The 25,085-nt window shown below is 43.0% G+C and overlaps 1 protein-coding gene across 2 annotated transcripts in view; it reads left to right on the top strand.

Annotated features, from left to right (window-relative positions):
* DNAH6 (dynein axonemal heavy chain 6) overlaps positions 1-25,085 on the top strand; it is a 286,055-nt gene that overhangs the window by 210,633 nt on the left and 50,337 nt on the right. For both annotated transcript variants that reach the window (XM_066574325.1, XM_066574326.1), the window contains 5 exons: positions 312-447; positions 2,635-2,777; positions 9,016-9,206; positions 11,825-11,985; positions 14,468-14,556. In XM_066574325.1, the coding sequence (XP_066430422.1) occupies positions 312-447; positions 2,635-2,777; positions 9,016-9,206; positions 11,825-11,985; positions 14,468-14,556 (720 nt within the window). The remainder of the gene's footprint in view (positions 1-311; positions 448-2,634; positions 2,778-9,015; positions 9,207-11,824; positions 11,986-14,467; positions 14,557-25,085) is intronic.

The following is a 25,085-nucleotide window of genomic DNA, read 5'->3' as shown; positions in this document are numbered from 1 at the left end:
CACCCGAACCTCCAGTCTCGAGCGGGCAGGTACTCGCTAAAGGCAATGCTCGCTCGAGCAATTGCCTTTAGCGAGTATACTCGCTCATCTCTAAAAATAATCTTTAAATCTATAGGGAAGACATAATTGTTGTATGTTTATATCTACATGATAAATTATCTACACAGTCAGTGAGTCTTATAATGTACAAATTTTATCAAAAATTGTTATAAAATTTTATAAAATATTTATCAACTTTTGCTTTGGGAATTTATTATTTTGCAATTATTACAATAAATGATTATCATGACACTTTTTTCCCCTTTCCTTAGGAGCGCCCAAGTAAACCAGATGTTCCTTGGCTTTACGATGTTCTTTGGAATAGTTGTTGTGACCTCGAAGAGATACTGCCTTGTTTCAAAGGATTAAAAGTAGATATATTATCAGCTCCTATTGTCATCCATTTAGGTCAGTGTGAATGTACAAATATTATTAATACTTAATACACTATAGGAGCCTTCACACATGCGTGTTTATGTGCATGCATGCACGGCCATGTCATCTATTACAACCACTACATTCCCTGTGGTGTGTTCACATGTCCATGTTTGCGCCTGTAAAGATAGGACATGCGTGCACCATAGGTCCTGCACGCATTGCCTTCAATGGAGCCGCGGCTGTTGCCAAAGGCTCCATTGAAGGCAATGGTCTGCCGTCACCCCTGAAGTGATTTTTAAGGGAAGAGCTTTAAATATAAGCTCTTCCCTGAAAAATCATCCCTTTTAGTGTAAAAAAATATAAAATTTATTTTTTTCTCTTCATCATCTTCTGGCCAGGGATTGAAACATCCCCGCCTCCTGAAAGCGCTGGCTGTGATTGGATGACACTTAACCAATCACAGCCAGAGCTCCATTAACCAATCACAGCCATTCATCGACTGCTAGCTGTGATTGGCTAAGGGTCAGCCAACCACAGTTGGCACTTCCAGGAGGCGGGGATTTTTCAATCGCCGTCCAGAAGAGAAGAAGAAGATCAGTGCCGGGACCCAGGGAGAAGATGCAGTGGAGCCCCGGACAGCGCAGGAGAGGTTAATTGCTGATTTAGGTATATCACAAATGACATATTGACCCTTTTGAATAAATAGGTTAATTGCTGTATACTGTAGAAGGTTGTGCTAAAGCATAGAAGGGGCACCTTTGATTGTTTTGTCTCTTGATGGCTTTAAGATGCCCCAGTCCAGCACTGTATGGGAGATAGCAAGTTATTTAATGAAAAGGGAAAAGCTACATAGTTTCTATTAACGAAGACAAAGATAGTTGCTCTCTTAGCCACCCTTAGAAGTAAACATACTCACCCCTATTGTACTTCTTATACTAGGATCTCCCTGGAGAGGAATTAGAGCTATTTTACTTCTAATCACTATAATTGGATTTTGCACTCTTTTAAATTAAAACAAAATGTTATGGATAGAACGATAGAAATGATAGTGATAGAAACAAGCAGATTGTCTGGAGAGTCAATATATTAGGATTTGGTATATTATAATGCTAGTGATATCTTATAATATTTATAACCTCCGTAGAACTATATAATTAGGTGAGATTCAGAGGATTAATTCTGTCTTCCTTTGGGAGGAAAGGGAAAATTATTTAATCAAGATCGAACAGGAAAATATCAACCTCTTGTGCTAAAAGATGTAAGTTTGAGGCAAATAGCTGCTATAATTTGCCTGTAGTGAAGCAGAGAGTTGAAAGCATTATAGTTCTTGAGTTAAGAAAACATCCCATCACTTTAGGCATTTTACATATTCAGGCTTCTTTCCCACAAGCGTATATCGGTCGCAGTTTTCACGGCCGCCTGATATACGCTACGTTGGGAGAGATTAAACTAGTGAAGGGGTGCACAAATCAAATGTTTGTGCACCCATTCAGATGGAATGGGTCCCGGCGCATATACGCCGAGACTATCATGCCGTCGCCCCTTTCCCCTCTCTCCCCATCGTAGGCTCACCTCTGCTCTCCTTCCCACTTGTTTTTTGCAATTGGAGGGAGCGGAGGTGGAGCTAAGTGCTGTCTCGTCCCTCCTCCTTCCATTGATGGCTGTGGACAAGGGACGGGGAGAGGGCAGGAGCTTAGTCCTGCCCACATCCCGCCTCTTTTCCACAGCCAGCAATGAGAGGAGGTGGGACAGGATGGCACTTAACCCCACCACCTCCCATTGCAAAGAGCCAGCGGCGAGGAGAGTAGAGGTGGGCCTCCACGGGGGGAGGAGAGCAGAGGGAGGGAGTTTAGCAGACAAGCTGCTAAACTCCCTCCCACCTCCGGCCACTGTCATTGGCTTCCATAGGAGCCCATGCAGCGGCCGACGTATCTTTTGGGCCCTACGTAAAAGCGCGCTATATTGGCTGGCCGGGCGCTTTTATTTCTTAGGAATACGTCCATGTGATCTGATGCATTGGAATCCAATGCATCAGATCAAAGCGTATATCAGCCGGTCGTGAAAACAGCGGGCCAATATACGCTCATGGTAAAGTGCCCTGACTGTGATAAAGCAGTGCTAATGTTACGCCTATTATCATGGGTTAGTTCACATTCTTCCTTCTTCTACCAGCTGCATGAGAACATCTCATCATATTCATTCTTCTGAATTTCGCAGGGGCTCTTGAAGTTCAGATTAACCCGAGTTCATGGGATGGCTACAACTTACAGATATCTTCTGATGAAACGCACGCGGCATGGGAAGAAAAGCTGAACTTATTTCAGAAGTTGATTCTTGTTAAAAGTGTGATGGAAGAGAAGGTAAGTGTATATGTGTGTGTGTTATGAAAATGCACAAAGGGAAGGGTGTGACACTGCGCAAAACTCAGGGAAAAGAACACATCGGGAGTTTATTAGGCTTTAACCCTTTCCAATCCACTGTCTGACGTCTAAAGACATTCTGATTGAAGGCTGTACAGCTCCGATGTCGGAAGACGTCCGGCAGGGTATTCTTACTGTATATTACTGGCCGCTCTCTTGTCGGGGGCCTCTCCAGCATGTCCCATAGCACCGTACTGGCTCTAGCCAGCAGATGGCGCCATTGTAAAATGGTGGAAAGAGAAAGTCCCCTAGGAAACCATGAATCCAAAATTGGATTGCAAAGGGTTAAATAGCCATTAAATCCACGGAAAGGGGGTGTCACTCATGCGTGTGAACTGGCCTTGTGTGCGCAAAAAGTACAGTACTATACAAAGACGTGTGCAACACAGATTATATACCTCTTCAAATCTTGTTCGACACTGCTGCGAGCATTTTTGCGTACAGCCTTGTGTGAAGCCACCCTTATATTGTAAATAATCACCAAGTCAGCTGACAGCGTGGATGGCAGCCACATGTCTATGTAAGGAATGGGATGGAACATGGAAGGATTTTTTTTTCTTCTAAACTATGTATGAAAGGGGAAAAACTGTATGTCTTTATATGCAACCGGAAGCATCTGGAGGTACGTTATGACCAGGTAGACTTATAAGGGCTCTGTATTAAGGCTACATAGCATGCACATCCAGTAATAGAACTTTTTGCATGAGCCCTTAGGCCGCTAATACACTCGTGTAATAGTGCTAATTGTCAGGCTGTACCTCCACTTGCATGCAGCCGGGCAGATATCAGGATAATGCGTGAGCTTGGAGCATCCGCTAGCTCACAGGTAATTGCTTCCTTATGGCTCTTTCCCACGAGTGTATATTGACCGGCGTATTCACGGCCGGCCGATATACACTATTATCTGGGGCATAGAAGCTTGTGAACAGGTGCACAAATATAACGTTTGTGCACCCTCTCACATGGCATGGGCCACGGTGCATATGCGCCGAGGTCACCATGCCGTCTTCCCTTTCCCCTCCCTCCCTATCGCAGGCTCACCTCTACTCTCCTCCCTGCTCGTTTTTTGCAATGGGAGGAGTGGAGGTGGAGCTAAGCACTGTCTTGTCCCTCCTCTTCCCATTGATGGCTATGGACAAGGGGCGGGGAGAGGGTGTGAGCTTAGATCCACCCACGTACCACCCCTTGTCTGCAGCCAGCAATGAGGGGAGGTGGGGTGGCTGGTGCTTAGCTCCGCCCCCATACCACCCCCTCCCATTTCAAAGAATGAGAGCGGAGTAGAGCAGAGGTGACCCTGCATGGGCTGAGGAGAGCACAGGGAGCCACGCTGCTCAACTCCCTCCCACCTCCGGTCGCTGCCATCGGCACCCATAGGAGCCCATGCAGTGGCCGACGTATTCCAGCCCAAAAGATAGTCCCAGGACTATCTTTTGGGCCCGGCGCTATATTGGCCAGCCGGGCGCTTTTACGTCTCAGGAATACGGCCATGTGATCTGATACATTGGAATCCAATGCATCAGATCACAGCGTATATCACGGACGGTCTATATACGCTCATGGCAAAGAGCACTTAAAGTGACCATTCGACCGCATCCATAGATTATTGCACTGCTCCTTTTTATTTAGAGCCATTGTATATCCTTAAGTTTCTTCCATCCATTATGCAGTATAGGTTAGGAAACTAATCTGCTGTCTCAGCTGAACTGAAAACACTGTTTGCATTGCTATAATGAAATAGATTCTACTACTGCACTTCTTGTCTTTTGTTTGTGGAACAATCCTTGCTTTTAATTGCCAGTTAATTACCAGGCCTAGGATAAAAGAATCTGTAACAGTCGTGTACTTAAACAAACAAATGAAAGAACATTTTAGCATATTTTATATCCAGGCTCCACAAAGATTAACTTCTACAAATAATCTGTAATATTTATACAATGGTGAACTATTACATTTTCTTAATTGCTTTTGTGTTTTTTACAAAGAAATACAGTTGTTTTTTTTAGCATACAAATATGGATTCCGACTCCAGTTAAAAGGGGTTTTCCAGGCAAATACTTTGGAGAACCTATTCTCAGGATAGGTCATCAATAGTTAATCAGTTTGAGCCCACCGCTTGAGACCCCAGCCAATCAGGTGTCTATCGTCAGTGCCAATACACAGAGGAGTGGAATCAGATGGATCCGACTGGGCAGATGCAGGCGCATCTCTCATTAAAATCATTGACAGCTGAGCCTGCAGTTGCAAGCACTGGCCACTACACAGTGATTGGAGCTAAATGCTTCCATGCTCTCTCCTGTGTATTGTGGAACTAACAATGGCCGCCTGATCATAGAATCATAGAATGGTAAAGTTGGAAGGGACCTCCAGGGTCATCGGGTCCAACCCTCTGCTCAGTGCAGAATTCACTAAATCATCCCAGACAGATAATTGTCCAGCCTTTGTTTGAAGACTTCCATTGAAGGAGAACTCACCACCTCCCATGGTAACCTGTTCCACTCATTGGTCACCTTACTGTCTAATATCTAATCTGTGTCTCCTCCCTTTCAGTTTCATCCCATTGCTTCTAGTCTTTCATTGTGCAGATGAGAATAGTGCTGATCCCTCTGCACTGTGACAGCCCTTCAGATATTTGTAGACCGCTATTAAGTCTCTCCTCAGCCTTCTCTTCTGCAAGCTAAACATTCCCAGATCCTTTAACCCCTTAAGGACCAGGCTGTTTTGTAGCTTAGGGACCAGACACCTTTTAGGGATTTTACCCATGTGGTGATTTTACTGCCCTATTTGTTTTTCCTTCAGCTACCAAAATTATTTTTGCAGCGTTTTTTTTCCCATAACACATAGGGTAAAAAGCAAAAAAAAAAGATTTTTTTAACATTTCTAGTTATTTTTTTAAAATTGGTATATTTATGCTAAATAAAGTATGGGAACGGGTTCCTCATTTTGTTTCGGACGTTTTGATATATATTATGTATGGTTTGGGATTACAAGGCGCATGTAGCGACGGTTTTGGTTGGCGTCGACTTTGGGTTATTTTATTTTTTATGTATATATTGTTCTAGGCCGCCAGCAGACGAGCAGGTCGGATCCGGCGGCGAGAATTCTCGCCGCGGGACCCGACCCGAGAGCCTGCAGTGACGAGCGCATACTCACCCGCGCCTGGCGGCCCCGCCTCTTTCATGTGCCGGCTGCCGCGCAGCCGGCGCATGCGCAGACCGTAGCCGGCGGCTGGGTGAGTGCGAGCCCCGCACAAAAATAGGACATGCCGCGGTTTGTTTGCCGCGCGAGATTTCGCGCGGCCAAACCGCGGCCGTCTGCATAGGAGCGCGTATTGTAATGCACTCCTATGCAGACTTTCAGCGGCGGAAATCCCGCGGGAAATACCGCCGCGGGATTTCCGCCCGTGTGCAGGCGGCCTTATTCTGTGATTTTGTTTTATTTATTTATGTACCTATTCTTTGTACTATCTATGTCCCCCATGATGTCATATAAGACCTCTGGGGGACATTCACATGTTTTCGTTTTTTTATTTGACATTTTTCCACTGTAGCTGGGACAACCCCTGTAGTGACATTAGTCACTGGCAGACCTGGTCAGGATCTAGTACGATCCCGCAGCTCTGCTATAGCAGGGAATTCTGGCAGTCACTTGATCCCTGGGCTCCCGTGGTGGAAGTCCCACTTTCACTTTTTAGTACACAGCACTAAAAAAAACCCTCCTGCAGGTTATCAGCTGTGACTAAGGCTGGGTTCACACAGGGCGGCGGTTTTTCTGTTGCGGTTTTGCCGCAGAAGAACTGCTTCCGTGGCAAAACCGCTTCTGAGGCTAATTTTGGCTTGCCGATTTTCTTGCGGAAAAATCCGCTAGCGTTTTTTTACTCTTTGCAGCGTATTTTGGTGTGGATTTTGCTGCGCCCATAGAGGTCTATGAACAAAAAAAGCGCTACGGAAAAGAATGGACATGTTGCTTCTTGAAAAACTGCGCCGAAGTTGCATTTCCGCACTGTGGCTGTGCGGAAAAAATCCGTCCTGTGGGAACAGCTTTTTGCCCTAACACATTTGTGCTGCATTGCACTGCAAATGCAGCGGTTTTGCAATAGTGCGTATATGCAACAGCAAACTGCGGCAAAACCGCAGCAAATCCGCCCTGTGTGAACCCAGCCTAACAGTTGACAACCCGTCCTGCTTCTGATTGATTACAGAAGCAGGAGGCTTAAATACCCGCCGTAATTTTACATGTGGCTGGGCTTAAAGCCCAGTACCAGGCGCTGTATATTTACTGTGTCTGGTCCTAAATGGGTTAACCGTTCCTCATAGGACATGATTTGCAGACTGCTCACCATTTTGGTAACTCTTGTTTGAACTTTTTCCAGTTTTTCGATATCTTTTTTTAAAGTGGTGTGCCCAGAACTGGACACAGTATTGCAGATGAAAGGAATGACCAAGGGATAGTAGAAGGGGATAATTACCTCACGTGATCTAGACTCTATGCTTCTCTTACAATACATCCCAGAATTGTGTTTGCCTTTTGTCCGATTCTGAGCAGTGGACGCCAGCTGATCAATTATTGATGACTTAGGCCTAGTGCCCACGGCCGTGACAGACTCTGCAAGCGGAATACCGCAGTGGAGTCCATCACGGCGCCCCCCCAGAGACCCCATACTTACCTCCGGATCCGCCGCCCGACGTCCCGCATGATGCTTCGGCGCATGCGCAGTAGAGCGCATGACGCACCAGCAGTGTCATGTGACGAGCCGGCAGTGTCATATGACACGCCCACAGCGTCACATGATGCACCAGCCATGTCATATGATGCGGCAGGTGGTAGGCGGGGAAAAGTGGATCCATTTTTCTGCCCAGTACAAAATAATCCCAATGAATGCAAATATGGATTCGAATACAGATGAAATACTGTTTGTCAGTGCAAACATAACAATTTGCTATAAAATATGCTTCTGGGGTCCAAATTCAGTTATAGGATAGGCTGAGTTTGAGAAATAACTTTCCACCACAACACCACTTAGCGTTATCAAAGTTATCTGTTTATTGATTGACAGGCAGCAGTTTTTATAAAGGCACATGCTTCAATTACAATAATTCAAATTTATTATAATTCAATTATTACCACTGGTCGATAAAACATAAACACAATCTGAATACGCAAGATAAGGAATTTAATGTCTAAAATGCCAGGCAAACCCACGCAAGCTCAGTAGAATCATACACGATTAGCTTCTCAGAATACAAAAGTACAGTAATGCTAAACAATAAGTTGTTTAGAGAGAATATTTTTGAACATATGTGAACAAAAAGGGACAAGTCATCTTGACCCGCCGGCCGGTCTGGATGCTACATAGCTATCTCCTGCAGCTCTGGCCTTGGCTATTCACTCAAGGCTTTTTGAGTAACTAATATCTATAAATCCTCAAGAAAGAGGAGAAATGAATATAATGAAAAGAGTCATACAAGATGGCTACCTGACACCAAATGGCTATGCATTGGATAGAACATGAAGTCACCCATTAGGGCTTCTTCAAATGAATTTATTTACGCTGCTCATTGTGCGCACGGAATTACAACATGCAATATGTAAAGAATAGTGATGAGTGAGCATATTCGCTAGAGGGCAATTGCTCGAGCGAGCATTGCCCTTAGCAAGTACCTGCCCGCTCAAGAGACAAGGTTCGGGTGCCGGCGGCGGGCAGGGAGCTGCGGGGGAGAGTGGGGAGGAATGGAGGAGATCTCTCTCTCTCCCTCTCTCCCCACTGCTGACTGCCGCAACTCACTGGATTCCCAAAGGGGCGCGGCTCATTGGAGGATGAAGAGGAGCCTGCTGGGAGATGACCCCGCTGCAGAACAACATCAGGAACAAAGGTAAGTGTAAACTTTTTATGCTTTAGCAGCCATTGATCGTGGGTTCCTTGTGTCCATTGGGCAGACCAGGGAACAATGGCTGCTAAAGCATAAAAATCTGATTTGTGTCAAAACCCCTTTAAAAATCAGTAACGTATAAACTAAGGTGCGGCTTCTAATTGAAAGCAATGGGCCGTGGATTTCCCATGGATTCTGCATCTACATAGTATAACAGCACTGACTGGATTGATCTTCTATCTATCATTGCTGCGTTTTTGTAACATTATTGGGACATTTATTTAATCCTATTTCTTACATTTCCCTTCTAGGTTGTTTTTGCCATCACAGAGTTTGTGATCAGTAATTTGGGGAAGAAATTCATTGAGAACCCTCCAGTTGATCTTGCTACCCTTTACCAAGACATGTCGCCCTCTACTCCACTAATCTTTATATTAAGCACTGGATCAGACCCAATGGGAGCATTTCAAAGGTTTGCAAAAGAAAAGGGATACTTAGAACGGTAAACCAATTTTTACATTTTCACTAATTTTATATGACTACTTATGACATTTTGGCAATAATTGTTCAGCTATTCATACAGTATTGTACCAGTAGACAAATTGAACAATGACAGTGAAGGCCTTGATCACAAAAGCTTACAGACTATGCAGAAATAGGGGTGACACAAGAGGTGCACGTGATTGTTTATTACAATGGTCCAGCCATCTGTTTGGATTATGGAGGAACTTAGTCTAAAAGTGCTTTTACACGAGACGACCTGTTGGGCACAAAATGCCGGGCAGGTAGTCCCAGGGTCGTCCTGGAATGATTATCACTAGTGAATGGAAGCGGATCATTCTAGCCTGCCTGCTTTCTATGAATGGTCATTCGTGAGTGAATGACGGCCTGTTTACATGGGCCAAACCATTTTTCGGTTTTCTGCATACAGAAATTAAAATAATTATTGGTCTGTGTAAAAGCACCTTAAGATCATTAGTAGAATGGAGAGTACGAGTAGGGTGATAGACAGAGCTGATAGAAGATATAGTGTAGCGCAGCTCTGTGGAGAGCTTTATGGATGAGAGTGAGGACCTTAAATTGTATCTATAGTGGACAAGCAACCAGTGCAGTGACCGGCACAGGGTGGAGGCATTGGTGTAGCAGTTGGACAGAAAAATGAGCCTGGCTGCTGTATTCACTATAGATTGAAGAGAGGACAGCTTAGTGAAGAGAGGACCAATCAGTAGCAAGTTGCAATAATCAAGCCGGGAATGGATCAGGGCAATAATCTGAGGTTTTGATGTTTCCACAGTAATAAAAGGGTGGATTCTGGAGATATTTTTGAGGTGCAGGTGACAGGAGTGTGCAAATGATTGAATATTGGGAGTGAAGGAAAGATCAGAGTCAAATATGACCCCAAGACAGCGGTGTGCTGCCTAGGAGTTATGGTGGTACCAAAGACCAAAATGGAAATACCAGGTTTAGGTTAGTCAGTAGATGGTGGAAACACAGGTAGTTCAGTTTTTGAAAGATAGAGAGATTACACGATGTTAGAGATAGCAGACATACAACCACAGACATTTTGTAGTAATGAAGTGGTGATGGCACAAAAAAGAAGTACCGTATATACTTGAGTATTAGCCGACCCGAGTATAAGCCGAGTCAATAAGTTTTATCACAAAAAACAGGGAAAACTTATTGACTCGAGTATAAGCCTAGCTATTCTCCAGTATATACTGGGTAAAAAAAACCCCTCCATACTCACCTCCCAGCCGGCGTCTGTGTGGCAATCTGTGTGAATTCTCCCCGCTGTCCTCCTCTCTGCTCGGCTCTGTCAGCGTTTTGTAAGTAAGCACTGTGATTGGATTGAGCGCCAGCCAATCACAGACGCCACTCGATCCATTCACAGCGCTGGGGATTTGAAAGCCGAGCAGGGAGATGACAGTGGGGAGAATTCTAAAGCAGCTTGCGATTGGCTGTGAATGATCGAACGCTGGCTGTGATTGGCTGGCGCTCGATCCAATCACAGCAGAGATGGCGGGGGTGACAGTGGGAAGATTTCCAGCAGCTTGCTGCATTGCCGCCAGAACACAGGAATTCAAGCAGCTTGCCGCATCTCCGCCGGGGACACAGACGTCGGCTGGGAGGTGAGTATGGAGGGTTTTTTTTTTAACCCTTCCCTGACTCGAGTATAAGCCGAGGCGGGCTTTTTCAGCACAAAAAAATGTGCTGAAAAACTAGGCTTATACTCGAGTATATATGGTATATCCTGCATTTTTCTGTTTTAAGACCCCCCGTGTATAAGACGCATCCTCTACTTTCCCACCCAAAATTAAGTAAAAAAATGTTTTAAAAATACAACAGTAAAAATGTTTTAAGTGTAGAAAAATAGCGAAACATAAAAAAACTGTACAAACTCGGTATCGCCGGAATCGTGTTGAGAATAATGTTATCACACTATTTATTCTGCACGCTGAACGCCGTAAACATGAAATCCAAAAAACAATGGCAGAATTTCTTTTTTTTCCCCTAGTCTCCCTACAAATTTTTTTTACAAAAGTTATGCAATACATTATATATACCCAAAAATGATGCCATAAAAAATACAACTTTGTCCCACAAAAAACAAGCCCTTGTATGGCTGTGCCAATGGAAAAATAAAAAGCGTTATGGCTCTTGGAACGCAACCTCAAAATTAGTTAAAATTAATTGATTGGTCCATTTAAAAAAACCTGCCCTGGTGGGTCTGACAGGGGGGGGGGGTAAGAAACCCGCCACTGAAGGGGTTAAAGGGATTGCCCCATGAAAAATAATGTTCATAGTTACACCCAATCCGTAACTCTAAATATTTTCTGTATTTACATTTATTAAAAAATATTTCTATCCCCAGATATTCCCGGGCTAATATTAGAATAGCGCCACCTGCTGTTTCTGTTCCTTGTCCACCTTAATTGTTCAGATCCTCACCTATATATCCTTACATATATTCCTGCTGCCTTTAGACACATCACTCCTTGGCATCACTTTGTATTGGGGTTTTACTGCTAAATACTCTTAGTATTATGGAGATTGTGTTAAGAGTCCCTTGGCATGTCTGTGTACAAGTTTCACCAATGTGGGGCTCTTCATTGTTTCCAGGGTGCAGTCCATTTCTCTTGGACAGGGACAGGGTCCAATTGCAGAAAAAATGATAAAAGATGCTACAAAGACTGGAAACTGGGTGTTTCTACAAAATTGTCATCTGGCTGTGTCGTGGATGCTGGCCATGGAAGAACTTATAAAAAGCTTCACAGAACCAAGTACAGTATATAATGTTCATAAGAAGTATCTAACTAACTTTTGTCACTACCGTTTGATTGCAATCAAAGAAGTATGCTGAGAACCGCATACTTCACCTTTCTATCCCATTTTTTGTGACACAAGGTATAATAAATTAACTATTTTCGACATGTTTTTTCTTGGCATGCAGCATGCAGGGTAAATTTACTAGTAGAAAGCTCATCCCAAGACGACGACTACAAGCTGTATACTGTATATAAATCCCCATGCTCAGGAACATTATTCAGTGGAATGAGGAATAATAGTGATACGTGGGGGTCCCTTTGCTTGTTGCCCCACTGGCCTACTTTTTGTAGACACAGGCAACATTTTTGAATAGCCTTCACAGTCTTTTCTTTTATTCTTAGTGCATCCAATTAAAATATTTCCCAATAAACAACATTCCAATGAGGTTTGTTGTACAGGGCGGCCCACGGAAAATTAGCCCCACAACCTTATGAAAACCCTCTATAAGAAAAGCTTTGCTGTCCATAGCAACCAATTCAGCGTAGCTTTCATTTTACTTCAGCAATAAGAAATTAAAGCTGCACTGTGATTGGTTGCTATGGGCAATAAAGATAGATTTATTATTTTTAGACAGCTTTCAAAAGAGTGTGATGCGGGGCTACTTTTCCATGGCCCATCCTGTAGATGCTATGGTGATGATGAGTCAGGCCACCTGCACACAGCAGAGCCGGATTCCGCATGCAGAATCCCCCAGCGGAATCTGGCTCTGCCAGCAGTGGCGGCCACACGTACCTGATCACTTTCATTTTCATCTGTCCTGTAATTGGTCCGCTTGGCAAGCCGTCGGAAATGCGCAATACAGATTTTTTTTTATTTTTTAAAGTCTTGCTTTGATTGTGGAAGGGCCGCGGATCAGACGGCTTCCATTGACACCCACCTGCAGCAAATATCTGCCATGGGCAGGGACCCTTAGTGTGAAGCGGTATTAGTGTATCTTGACGCCACCAGGAAGCCCTGGTGGAGTCAATATTGACAGGGGGTGACGCCCCCTGTACCTGATTGGTTGGACAGCTGCCAAGGCAGTAGGTCCTGGAAGGCGATTACAGCTGTGAAAAAGGCAAACAGCGTCGCCTTCTGCTGAGGCTTTTAAGTGAGGCAGCTTATGCTGCAGCCCACTAGCACCCCCCCATGTAACTTACTGATGGCGGCAGCAGCAGGGAGGGCACCGCGATGGCGGGAGGCACAGTTAGACCCGGCTGGGTGGGAGTGCACCGCATGACCACAGCAGGATTGTGAGTGGCGGCGCCGTCACTTTCTTCCAGTAGTCTGCTTCTCCTGCAGCCCAGTGGGGGACCCCACCATGTCAATTACTGATGATGGCGGCAGCAGTACGGAGGGCCCCAAGGGTGGTGGGAAGGCACTGTGACAGCCAGGCGGACCAGGGATCGAAGTGTGCCGCGGGACCGCAGCAAGATCGTCAGCGCCGGCTGCGACGCATGGCACGAGGTAGCACACAGGGCTCGGGAAGCAGGTAGCCGGCCACCGGAAAGGGAAGAGACAGCCGCCATCCATCAATCAGTCCTCATCCTCCCTGCGGCAGGGAGGCATCACAGACAAGCAGCAGTGAGAGTCACACGTGCACCCTCTACATTGCTTTTTGCCGGCCCTGGTAACTTACGGTGAGGGTAAATTTTTTTTTGCAGCTGCTAATGTAAGCCTACATGCAAAAGTAACCCTCACCCAAAGTTACCACTGCCGGCAAGAAGCAATGCACACTGTGCTGCTAGGACCTTCGTGTCTTCACCCTATCGGGAGCTGGGGTGTGAGGGGCATTCCTCCTGTCAAACCCCTAGCTTCCGGTGGCGTCAAGATACACTGATACCGTGTGAAGCATAACATGTAGAGTTACATCATATATACACATGCTGGTAGAGTTGTTTTGATAACTAGCTGCACCATATCAGGCTAAGATGTAAATATATAAGGTGTATATATTAGATGTGTCAGAATACATATATTAATACAGTATCTATATAATTGTATAACTTGTTAAGAAAGATTATTAAAAATATATTTCCTAACTGGTCTTATCAATTAGCCAAGTGACTTTCTTCACTTCCATTTCACTGGCTCTGGAGCTGTCATTGTCCTGATGAGTGATCTGACATGAAGTTGGGATCTGGGAACATTGAGATGACACTTGCCTGGTTCTGCTTTGCTTGTGGAAAGTAATCTAATTTTGTTATGTCTAGAAAAGGTCAAGATAAAGTCTCCCTGTTCTCCTCCTCTTCATGGGGAAATGATATTGACCCTGAACCTTACAGTGAAGTGAAGATTGGGGGCATCTCTTGTCATTTTCATTTTATCAAAAAACTTGAAAAACTTGGATCCAGTATTAAACCCTGAAAAGGCCAATTCCACGCTGTTTCAAATAATACTAGAATTTACTAAATTATAGTTACCAAGAATAATTATTTTTCTTGCTATGTGTTACAGATGTTTCTTTAAATGAAAGTTTCAGATTGTTTTTGAGCTCTATGCCAAGCCGAACATTCCCAGTCACAGTTCTCCAGAATTCTGTAAAGGTGAGTCTACAAACATGGCAGGTAGTCACCTAGTCAACCTCACTGTTTCATCTTGCCAATATTTTGTTTTCTTGAATATTGTTAAAGGGGTTGTCCAGGACATCCTCTACATCTGGCAGAAAGTAGGGGGAAGTCAAAAAATTACAAAATAAGTAATTGGCTACAGCAATAATAATCGAGTAGTCACAAACATCTTCACTGCAGAAATCGTGTCCTAAAGAAGCCTTCATGGTAGTCTGAGCCCAGACAGAGAAGAAAGGGGAAAGTGTCACCTCTGATCACTGAAGATAACTCCACTGTAATCACTATCACAGGGTAGAGCTGGTTTCTGACTGCATTATTTGGAGGTGTACTAAAGCCAAACTGCCTTATCTGAGCCTGCCATGATAAAAAGTTGCCTTATATATATTTTGTCTCCTATGTGTATATAATTTTTTGGGGGGTCGGGGGGCAAGGGCAGAACACATGTCTTAAGGCTTGTGCCACTAATGTTTTCAAACCCTGGCAACACCCATGGGTGCAAGTAATTTATCATTGGGTCGCTTAAGAGACCCAGTAATGCAACAGAAAGTTCTTAGCATACCACGACTGACAGCCATGAAGAGTACTTGTAGGGAAGGGGGACTCATGCTGAACTTTTGTACCAGTGCCCATAAGCCTTTAACTACGCTTCTGTCCGCCCCTCTCACACACACACCAGCGGGTGACATGGTAATGCCCCACCCGATTTCGGCGCCCCTATAAGCTGATGACCAGCACCCAGTGCAATCCCACGAGCCACACATAGCTAAGGCTGGCCATGATGCCATGTATAGACCCTTTTTAGTCTAGGTTCCCATTTTGCCTCCCACTATTTAGAGGCATGGGAGGAGTCTCATCACATTGCACTTTCTCTGGTCTGTGTCCTATTTGAGAGCAGTGAATTTTACAACTGATTGACATAGAACTGCTGTCCCCTAACTTACACTGCAGAGTCTCTTAGTGTATCGTACGTGATGCAGCTTCACACTGCTCTTCCCTGCCTCCTACTTATGATAGGTTTTTCCCTGTCATCTCTTACAAGCTGGGGAGAGCTGCATCTCATAGGATACACTGATGGATCCAGGCCGGGGAGTAAAGCTCTTTTAAGATGGGCTGAGAATAAGCAGATTCACTTCTGTTCACACACAGCAGAGAATAACCTACATTGGCACAAAAGGTTGGTAGTACCATTATAAGGGCTCACTATATGACTGTTCTCTTGGTCTTCTAGACAAGGCAGAAGTATCTTCACTAGGGGGGGGGGGGACAGACAGAGGAACATATGAAGAGTGGAGCTTGTTGGGGAGGGGTCTGAGAGCGGTTAGAAGGGATTTGATAGAGGCCAATATAATCCTGTAGATAATGGAAGTCTTACACACAGAGGAGACTGACTTTCTGTCTGCAATGGAGAACAAGCTCTGAACGGGTGATGAGGACCAAAAAGCACAGCTGCCCATTGTAGTGGCCCAGAACATATATTTTTGGCCCCTCTATAAATGTCATACATGTAATGTCTTGTGTAGATGCATTGTGCAGAAACTGTCTGTAAAGCCCCTTTAAAAAACAGTGTACTCACCTCCTTAACTTTTCCTTCCTGACTTATGGTCACGCAGTAATGTAGTATGTAACTTATACAGCAAAAGAGGTGAGTATATTGTTTTTTTTCTTTAATTATGGAGCATAAGAGGGAACCCGGGAGCGCTATGACTGATGGGGACAACAAGGAGAAGTGTTTTTACTGATTGAGGGCTACAAGGGGAATCATTATCACTGACAGGAGGAACAGAGGGCAGCATTATTAATGACAGGGCAACAAGGAGCAACATTTTTAATAATGGGGCAACAAGGTAGGGCATTATTAAAGGGGTTGTCCCGCGGCAGCAAGTGGGTCTATACACTCCTGTATGGCCATAATAATGCACTTTGTAATGTACATTGTGCATTAATTATGAGCCATACAGAAGTTATAAAAAGTTTTTCACTTACCTGCTCCGTTGCTGGCGTCCTCGTCTCCATGGTTGCCGTCTAATTTTCGCCGTCTAATGGCCAAATTAGACGCGCTTGCGCAGTCCGGGTCTTCTTATCTTCTCAATGGGGCTCGGTGTAGCTCCGTGTAGCTCCGCCCCGTCACGTGCCGATTCCAGCCAATCAGGGGGCTGGAATCGGCAATGGACCGCACAGAAGAGCTGCGGTCCACGGAGGAAGAAGATCCCGGCGGCCATCTTCAACCAGTAAGTATAGAAGTCACCGGAGCGCGGGGATTCAGGTAAGCGCTGTGCTGTTTTTTTTCTAAGTCCCTGCATCGGGGTTGTCTCGCGCCGAACGGGGGGGGGGGGGGGGGGGGGGCGGTTGAAAAAAAAAAAACCCGTTTCGGCGCGGGACAACCCCTTTAATGATGGAGCAACAGAGTGAGCATTTTTAATGATTGGGCAATAAGGGAGAGCATTATTCCTGATGAGGGCATAAAAGGGGCACATTATTACTGAGAGGAGCACTATTACTACTGGGGCTACTGAGAGAGGGCACTGTTACTACCGAGCTCACTGTTAGGGGGTACTCAAACATCATGATAAGCTATGTGCCTAGCCATGTCCCCTGACCACTCCCCCTTTTTGTTAGGGGTGTCCCGTGATAAGATTTTTTCCTCAGAGGTGCCACAGGGCTGAAAAAGTTGGGAAACACTGGCCTAAAAGCTACAGTAGCTTCTTTTATTCATTTAAGAAAAAAAACCTATGATTTTGGTGGTACGTTGAAAGTAATGAGCTAGAGTGTGTGTGTGTATATATATATATATATATATATAATATATATGATGCAGTCTTTAATATCCAGCCAACACAGCATTTTCTATTTTCATCTTTCATGTTCTGCTTGGATGCAGCTTTACCTTCCAGCAGCAACAAAGCATCTGTATTGACTTTCTGTTGTTAATATCCATAAAGTTGGTCTCCAAGGCTTTGTAAGGTCTCAGCGGAAAAATACAATGGATGGCTGCAGACTTTGATCATATCCAAAATGCCCTGAACCATTTACTAGGGTATGTAGCTGCTGCTGAACACAGCAGAAGTGTTAATTGAATTTGTCTTAATGGACCTTACAAAAAGTCTCAGTTATAGCTCTATGGAATGCCTTTATTAGCATCACCCCCAGGGGGCGCACAGTTTCTAGTATGTTAACTTGTTAAGGTCTAAGGACTCGAAGTGTCAAGGTGCAGGATTGCAAAGTCTAGAAATATACTAATATAGTGGATATACAAAGTCTACACACTCCTGTTAAAAGTTTTTGTCATGTTAAAAAGTCCTACAAAGATGAATCATGTCAGATTTATGTCTACCTTCAGTGTGACCAATTATCTGTACAATTCCATTGGGAAACAAGCTGAAATCTTTTAGGGTGGAAAAATAAAAATAAAAAAAATAAAATATTGTGGTTTTTATAAGTGTGAACACCCTCTTATATTTGGCGATGTGGTTGGGTTCACAATTAGCCAATCACATTTAAGCTCATGGTAACAAGTGATTAGCACTCCACTGCCGTTATTTACAGGGTTTCTGAGTTCTCCCATATAAAGTTCTGATCTTCTAGGTGGATTTTCCTGACATTTTCTTAGTTGTATTATTCAGCAAAAGCCTTTAAGAGCTTCCAACACATCAAAGGGATCGGATTGTTGAAAGGTGTCAGTCAGGATGGAATCCAGATCGGAGAGTTTTGAAGTATGTAAAGGAGTTATGGCATCAAAACCCTTTTAATAAGATTCTCCTGCCAATTATCGACAATGGCAGACAATTCCAGAACTTGACCTTATCCTCCAACTTTTGTGATGTCAAGATGGAATGCTCATATTGCGAAATGATCGCACCTTAATGGTAATACTTATATAACATTTGTAACGAGGTACTTTACATCTGAGAATACCACCAATAGTGAGACTTTTTTTCTATTTCCTTGGCTTTTAGAGATATTTATTCTATATGTCATACCCGTAAAAAACTTACTAGAGAGGAGTATCATGCAATAACAAACTCAGTTTCAATATAATAATAATTTAGGGATTAATTATGTAGATAGGGGAGGAGGTGTGGTTTTGCAAAACCGAACTGACTATGTAGCTATAAGATCTTGTCTGATAGAAATTATTAGAGGAAACTATCAGAAGACCCAGCTACAGCATGCTTAGCCCAATGTAATGTATTGATCAAACAGGCAATCTGAACTGTTATATTTAATGAAAGAGAGACTAAATTGTAGACGGACTCAAATCCAATGATGGCAATCTATTATTACTTGCCTAAAGCACAGAAGGATATGCAGAACTTCCTGGGCCACCGATAATTTGGGGGATTAGTTTACTTACATGTGATATATCTGAATATGTAAATTATTATTTACCCAAGTATGTGGTAAACTTACCCCCCCCCCTATTTGTGGGATTCTAGTGATTGTATTCTTGCCTTACAGTCTGTCCAATGGTCTTCAAGTTTTCTTCTTGCTACTTTGGATGTTGCCTCTTTATATACCAATATACCACATGGAAAAGGGCTAACATCGATAGTTAAGCTTTTGGAATATGATATAGAGATGCTATCTAATAAACGGGTGTTTATTGTGGATAGTATTTATTTTGTATTAGCCCATAATTATTTTTGCTTTCAATTCGATATTTTTTTTTTACAAACTAGGGGCACCGCTATGGGCATGAGGTTTGCCCCTAGTTTTGCTAGTTTGTTCATGGGAACTTTGAAGGCCTATATATATATATATATAATGATAATTGAGATGAGTGAAACAGATCATTACATCGATGATCTTTTCACTAATTGGGATGGATCACAGGACCCTTTTTTGGAATTTCTCAACCACCTCAATACCAATGATTGGTATATTTCTTTACTTGTAAAACCTTCTTTGAGACTTTGGAAATTCTTAGATTTTTTGGTTTATGCAGAAAATCTGAATATTTTTACTGAAATGTTTTTCAAACCGGTTGATTACAATAGCTTTTTGAGCTTTGCGAACTGCCATTATAAAAAATGGAAGACCCATGTGCCCTTTAGTCAGTTCAAAAGAATCAAATGGAACTGTACAAAGGACATTGAACAGCACAGTGCGATTTTGCAAAGAACATCTTATTGAAAAATCATATCCTAGAAAAATAGTTGCCTCCACATTTAATAGAGTCAAAACTTTGGCACAGGCTGAATGTTTACAAAATAAAAAAGGGTGTAAAAATCAATAATAATACAAAACTATTTTTGGACCACCCATATGGATTTGTATAAAGTCATATGGAACTTCTTAAGGGACCATTAGATTTTAAGGATAGCAAAAATAATTTAAAACATGATAGCCCCCAGTAATTTCTGACCTAAAGGAGAGATGACTAAATGGGAGGATGTGACAAAGGTAGTTTGATATAATGTACCTCTCTGCAAATGTTAGTAGAGTGGGATCAATTCGCAGTATGGTCATAGGGGAAGGATTTACGATGAATTGTTTTATAAATTGCCCCACGGAATATGTTATATATGTTTTCGCACGCGGCTGTGGTCTACAATATGTGAGAAGGACGACTCTGAGTTTGAGGAATCATATTAACAAACATCAAGTGAGATATAGTTGCTAATACAGATATGGCTCCTAATGTACAGGATAATGTAACTGGCAAGGGAGAAGTTGGTTTGCATGAGGTATCAATCAGCCCGGTTACGTTTTTAGAATAGCCAAGGAGGGAAAACCTGTTCTTGTTGGTTATTAAACTATTAGATGTGTTGACTTCAGACAGAATTTTAATATGCATAAGGTGCAGGGGCATAACTATAGAGGATGCAGGGGATGCGGTTGCACCCGGGCCCAGGAGCCTTAGGGGGCCCATAAGGCCTCTCTTCTCCATATAGGGAGCCCAGTACTATGAATAAAGCATTATAGTTGGGGATCTGTTACAGGTTTTGCATTGGAGGCCCAGAAGCTTCAAGTTATGTCTCTGTGCAGCATGGTTTAGGTATGGGTACGGGTACAGATACAGATAAAGGGGGAAGGGGGGGCAGCTCACCTTTTGCATCAGGGCCCCTGAGCCTTTACTTACGCCCCTGATAAGGTGAGATGTGTTCCAGCTACCATAGTCAATAGAGATAAGAGATGTGTGAATATTGTCAAGGCTGCAAGTAGAGATGGTGAAGTTGATCTGCTGGTGCATCTTGGAACCAATGATTTGTCTCAAAATAATTTAGTTTCTGTTCAAAAAGAATTTCAAAATTTTAGCCAAGAATGTTGTAAATAAGAGGTTGAGTGACATTTTTAGATGTTCTGCTGGCCTGTAATGAGATGAACATGGCACGTCATATCTCAAAGTGTAATGTGTGGCTACGACAGTGGTGTAAAATTGAAGGTTTTGGTGTTTGTTAGTCATAATGTTGGTAGGGGGGCTAAAATGGAGTTGTTCAAAAGAGATCGTTTGATTCCTTCAAACAAATGTAGAGAGGTGCTGGGTGAGGAATTAAGAAATTTATTTGACAGACATTTAAACTAGATGATGGAGGCAGAAATTAAATTTATGAGGGCGATTTCTGTCTCCACCCAGTTAGTTGGAAGTGGTGTATTGCTAACTCCAAAAATGTAATGGTTAATTTTGGCAGTGAAATTAATGTAGTTGCCAAAATTCTATATATATTATACTCGTGTCTATATATGCAGAATATGATAACTTGTTGGTTGATGAAATTAGTTGAATGGCAAAAAAGGGAGATATTGCAATAATGGGTGACTTCTACATGCCTGGTGTAGTTTTGAGTATCCCTAGTTAATGTAGCAACAGAAGCAGAAATTCTGATTGAGGTACTTAAAGGGGTTGTCCCGCGGCAGCAAGTGGGGTTATACACTTCTGTATGGCCATATTAATGCACTTTGTAATGTACATCGTGCATTAAATATGAGCCATACAGAAGTTATTCACTTACCTGTTCCGTTGCTAGCGTCCTCGTCTCCATGGTGCCATCTAATTTCAGCGTCTAATCGCCCGATTAGACGCGCTTGCGCAGTTCGGTCTTCTCCCTTCCGAATGGGGCCGCTCGTGCCGAAGAGCTGCTCCTTGTAGCTCCGCCCTGTCACGTGTGCCGATTCCAGCCAATCAGGAGGCTGGAATCGGCAATGGAGCGCACAGAGCCCACGGTGCACCATGGGAGAAGACCCGCGGTGCATCATGGGTGAAGATCCCGGCGGCCATCTTACTAAGGTAAGTAAGAAGTCGCGGGGATTCGGGTAAGTACTGGACGTTTTTTTTTTTTTACCCCTGCATCGGGTTTGTCTCGCGCCGAACGGGGGGGCTATTGAAAAAAAAAAAACCTGTTTCGGCGCGGGACAACCCCTTTAACTATACAGGACATAAATTTAGGGGAGCCGATCCCGCTCCATACAGTGTGGGTCCCGGCTGTTTCTTACAGCTGACTCCCACTGGAAACAGCTGTGATCAGCTATGGTATTACATTATATTGCATGAACGATCAAATGATCGCAAGTTCAAGTCTGCGGGGAACCGGAATAAAATGTAAAAGTTAGTAAACAAAACTCATTAATCACTAGATAATTTAAAAACCCTTTCCCCATATACATAATAAAAAAAATCAAAACAATAAAAAAAAAAAACATATTTGGTATTGCAACGTCAATAAAAGTCCGATCTACCAAAGTAGTGGTACTGGATTTCCGGGCTTTGTATCACTATGGGAGCTGCAGAGCACAATGCCACAAGCTGTGACAGTGTGCTCTGCCTGCACAGACCCACAGAGAACAAAGCAAGGGCTTTGAAAAACCAGCAGAAGATATTGCCGATATGCCGGCAATCTCCTGCTTTGTTTACAGGTTGCCATAGAGACCATCGGCTTGTCAGAAGCAAGCCGATGGTCTCTGTGCAGGGAGAGCTGGTTGTTAGCTGTCAGAGGACACGCAGGTACCAGCTTTTACAGCAGAGATCAGAGAAAACCTCCGATCTCTGCTGTGTTAACCCTTTACATGCTGCAGTCTATGTGACTGCAGCATGTAAAGGGCTGTCACTGCAGCAAAGGGCTGTCACCATCGGACACCCGGAATGTGATCAGGGGTCCTGATGGGTCCCTGTGGAAGTCCCCTAAAGGGACAAAAAAAATAAAAAAAAATAAAAAAAAGGTAAAAAATTATAAAAAAAGTAATAAAAACACTTGTCTCCCTTTACTTTGTAAAAAATCAAAAATACAATCACACATGTGGTATCCATGCGTCATAATGACCCAGAGAAGGAAGTTAATACACTATTTAACCCCTTAATGACATGGCCCCTTTTTGTCTTTTTTCCCTATTTCTTTTTTTCCTCCCCCCTGTTTAAAAAATCACAACTTGTCCCACAAAAAACAAGCCCTTATATGGCCATGTCAATGGAAAAATGAAAAAGTTATGGCTCTTGAGACGCAACTGCAAAATTAGTTGAAATTCAATGATTAGACCATTTTAAAAAACCTGCCCTGGTGGGCACGACAGGGTGGTAGGAAACCCGCCACTCAAGGGGTTAACTAGTCCCTTTTAATAGGTGATGTTCTTGATGACTGGAGAATGGCCAATATTTTACCCTCCCATAAGAAGGGTAGTAGAGAAGAAGAAACTACGGGCCAGTTAGTTTGACATCTGTAGCAGTTGGAAACTCTACTGAAAATCAGGATATTTGACCACTCAAAACAAACACCCTGTTGGATCCCAAATAACATGAATTTACTGAGAGCGGATCATGTCAAACTATTCTCTTGGGTGTATTTGACTGTGTCTCAAAACTGGTGGATGAAGGTGGTTTCATGGACATTGCCTATTTGGATCTCAGTAATGCCTTGGATATAGTACCACATAAAGAGCTTATAGATAAGTTATTGAAAATTGGATAGTCCTTGATAGTCTGGTAGATTCACAGTTGGTTAAAAGATAGGTATCCTTTCTTGTTGAAAATGGAGTGTATTCTGAAAAGGGACTAGTTAGAAGTGGTAACCTAAGGCCCTGTTCTGAGTTCTATTCTTTTTAATATCTTCAGTTCTGACAGCGGCATTTAAATCCCCCGAACGCTGTTTAGGGGTCCCGCACGGCCCCCCCGCGGTGAGATCGGGGGATCCGTGCAGGTGTCATGGCAGCCAGGGGCCTAATGAATGGCCCCAGGGCTGCCTTAGCAGACTGCCTATCAAGCCATCTACACAGGGTGGCTTGAAAGACTGCCTGTAAAAAAGCAGTATGACGTAATGCTATAGCATTACGTCATACTGCAGGAGCGATCAAAGCATCGCATGTTAAAGTCCCCCAGGAGGACTTCAAAGCAATGTAAAAAAAATAATCAATAAAGTTTTTTTAATTGTTAAAAAAAAAGTTATAAAAGTTTAAATCCCCCCCCCCTTTTGCCATATCTATTATTAAAAAATCAAAATCATAAAATAAAAATATGTATTTGATATCGCCGCATCCGTAAAAGTCCGATCTATCAAAGTAACGCATTATTTTTCCCGCACGGTGAACGTCGTCTGAAAAAAAAAAAGAACGCCAGAAATACACTTTTTTAGTCACCCTGTCTCCCAGAAAAAACGCAATAAAAAGCGATCAAAAAGTCGTATGTATTCCAAATTGATACTATCGGAAACTACAGGACATCCCGCAAAAAATGAGCCCTTGCTCAACTACATCGACGAAAAAATAAAAAATGTATTGCGCGCACAAAATGACCGCACAAAATAATTGAAAAAAATTAAATATCTTAAAAAAAAATTTAAGTACTACAGCAAAAAAAATACTATACAAGTTTGGTATCGTACTAATCGTACTGACCCAAAGAATAACAATATCAGGTTGTTTTTGTTGAAATTTGTGTGCTGTAGAAACAGGACGCACCGAAAAATGGTGGAATGTCGTTTTTTTCCCATTATTCTCCGCTAAGAATTTTTAAAAAGTTTTTCAGTAAATTATATAGTACAATAAATAGTGCCATTGAAAAATACAACTCGTCCCGCAAAAAAGAAGCCCTCATACAGCGACGTCGATGGATAAATTAAGGAGCTACGATTTTTTAAAAGGGAGTAGGAAAAAACAAAAATGGAAAAAGCAAAAAAGCTCCGTCATTAAGGGGTTAATAGGTAAGGTCTGTCTATTTGCTGATAACAAAAAGGTGTGGAATGGAGTTAATAATTCAACTGGTGGTGTCTTGAATTTGGAGAAAAATTTAGCCTTCCTGGATAAATGGTCAAAACAATGGAAATTGCAGTTTAATGTTTCCAAATGTTAAATAATGCTTTTAGGGAGAAGAAATCCTCAGAATGAGTATCAAATTAGCTATTCCGTGTTTCTAGGACTTCAGAAGAGAAGGATCCAGGAATTCTAATTTCTGAAAGCCTCAAAATGTGGCCAAGCAGCAAAGAAAGCAAGTAGGATGCTTGACTGCATAGCCAGAGGTATTTCCAGTAGAAAGAGGGAGATTGTGATCCTGATGTATAGAGCTCTTGTAAGGCCACATCTGG

Source organism: Eleutherodactylus coqui, chromosome 7 (genome assembly GCF_035609145.1).
Source record: "Eleutherodactylus coqui strain aEleCoq1 chromosome 7, aEleCoq1.hap1, whole genome shotgun sequence".
NCBI lineage: Eukaryota > Metazoa > Chordata > Amphibia > Anura > Eleutherodactylidae > Eleutherodactylus > Eleutherodactylus coqui.
Note: the sequence above shows the minus strand (reverse complement) of the source record. Positions and strands in the feature narration are given on the sequence as shown.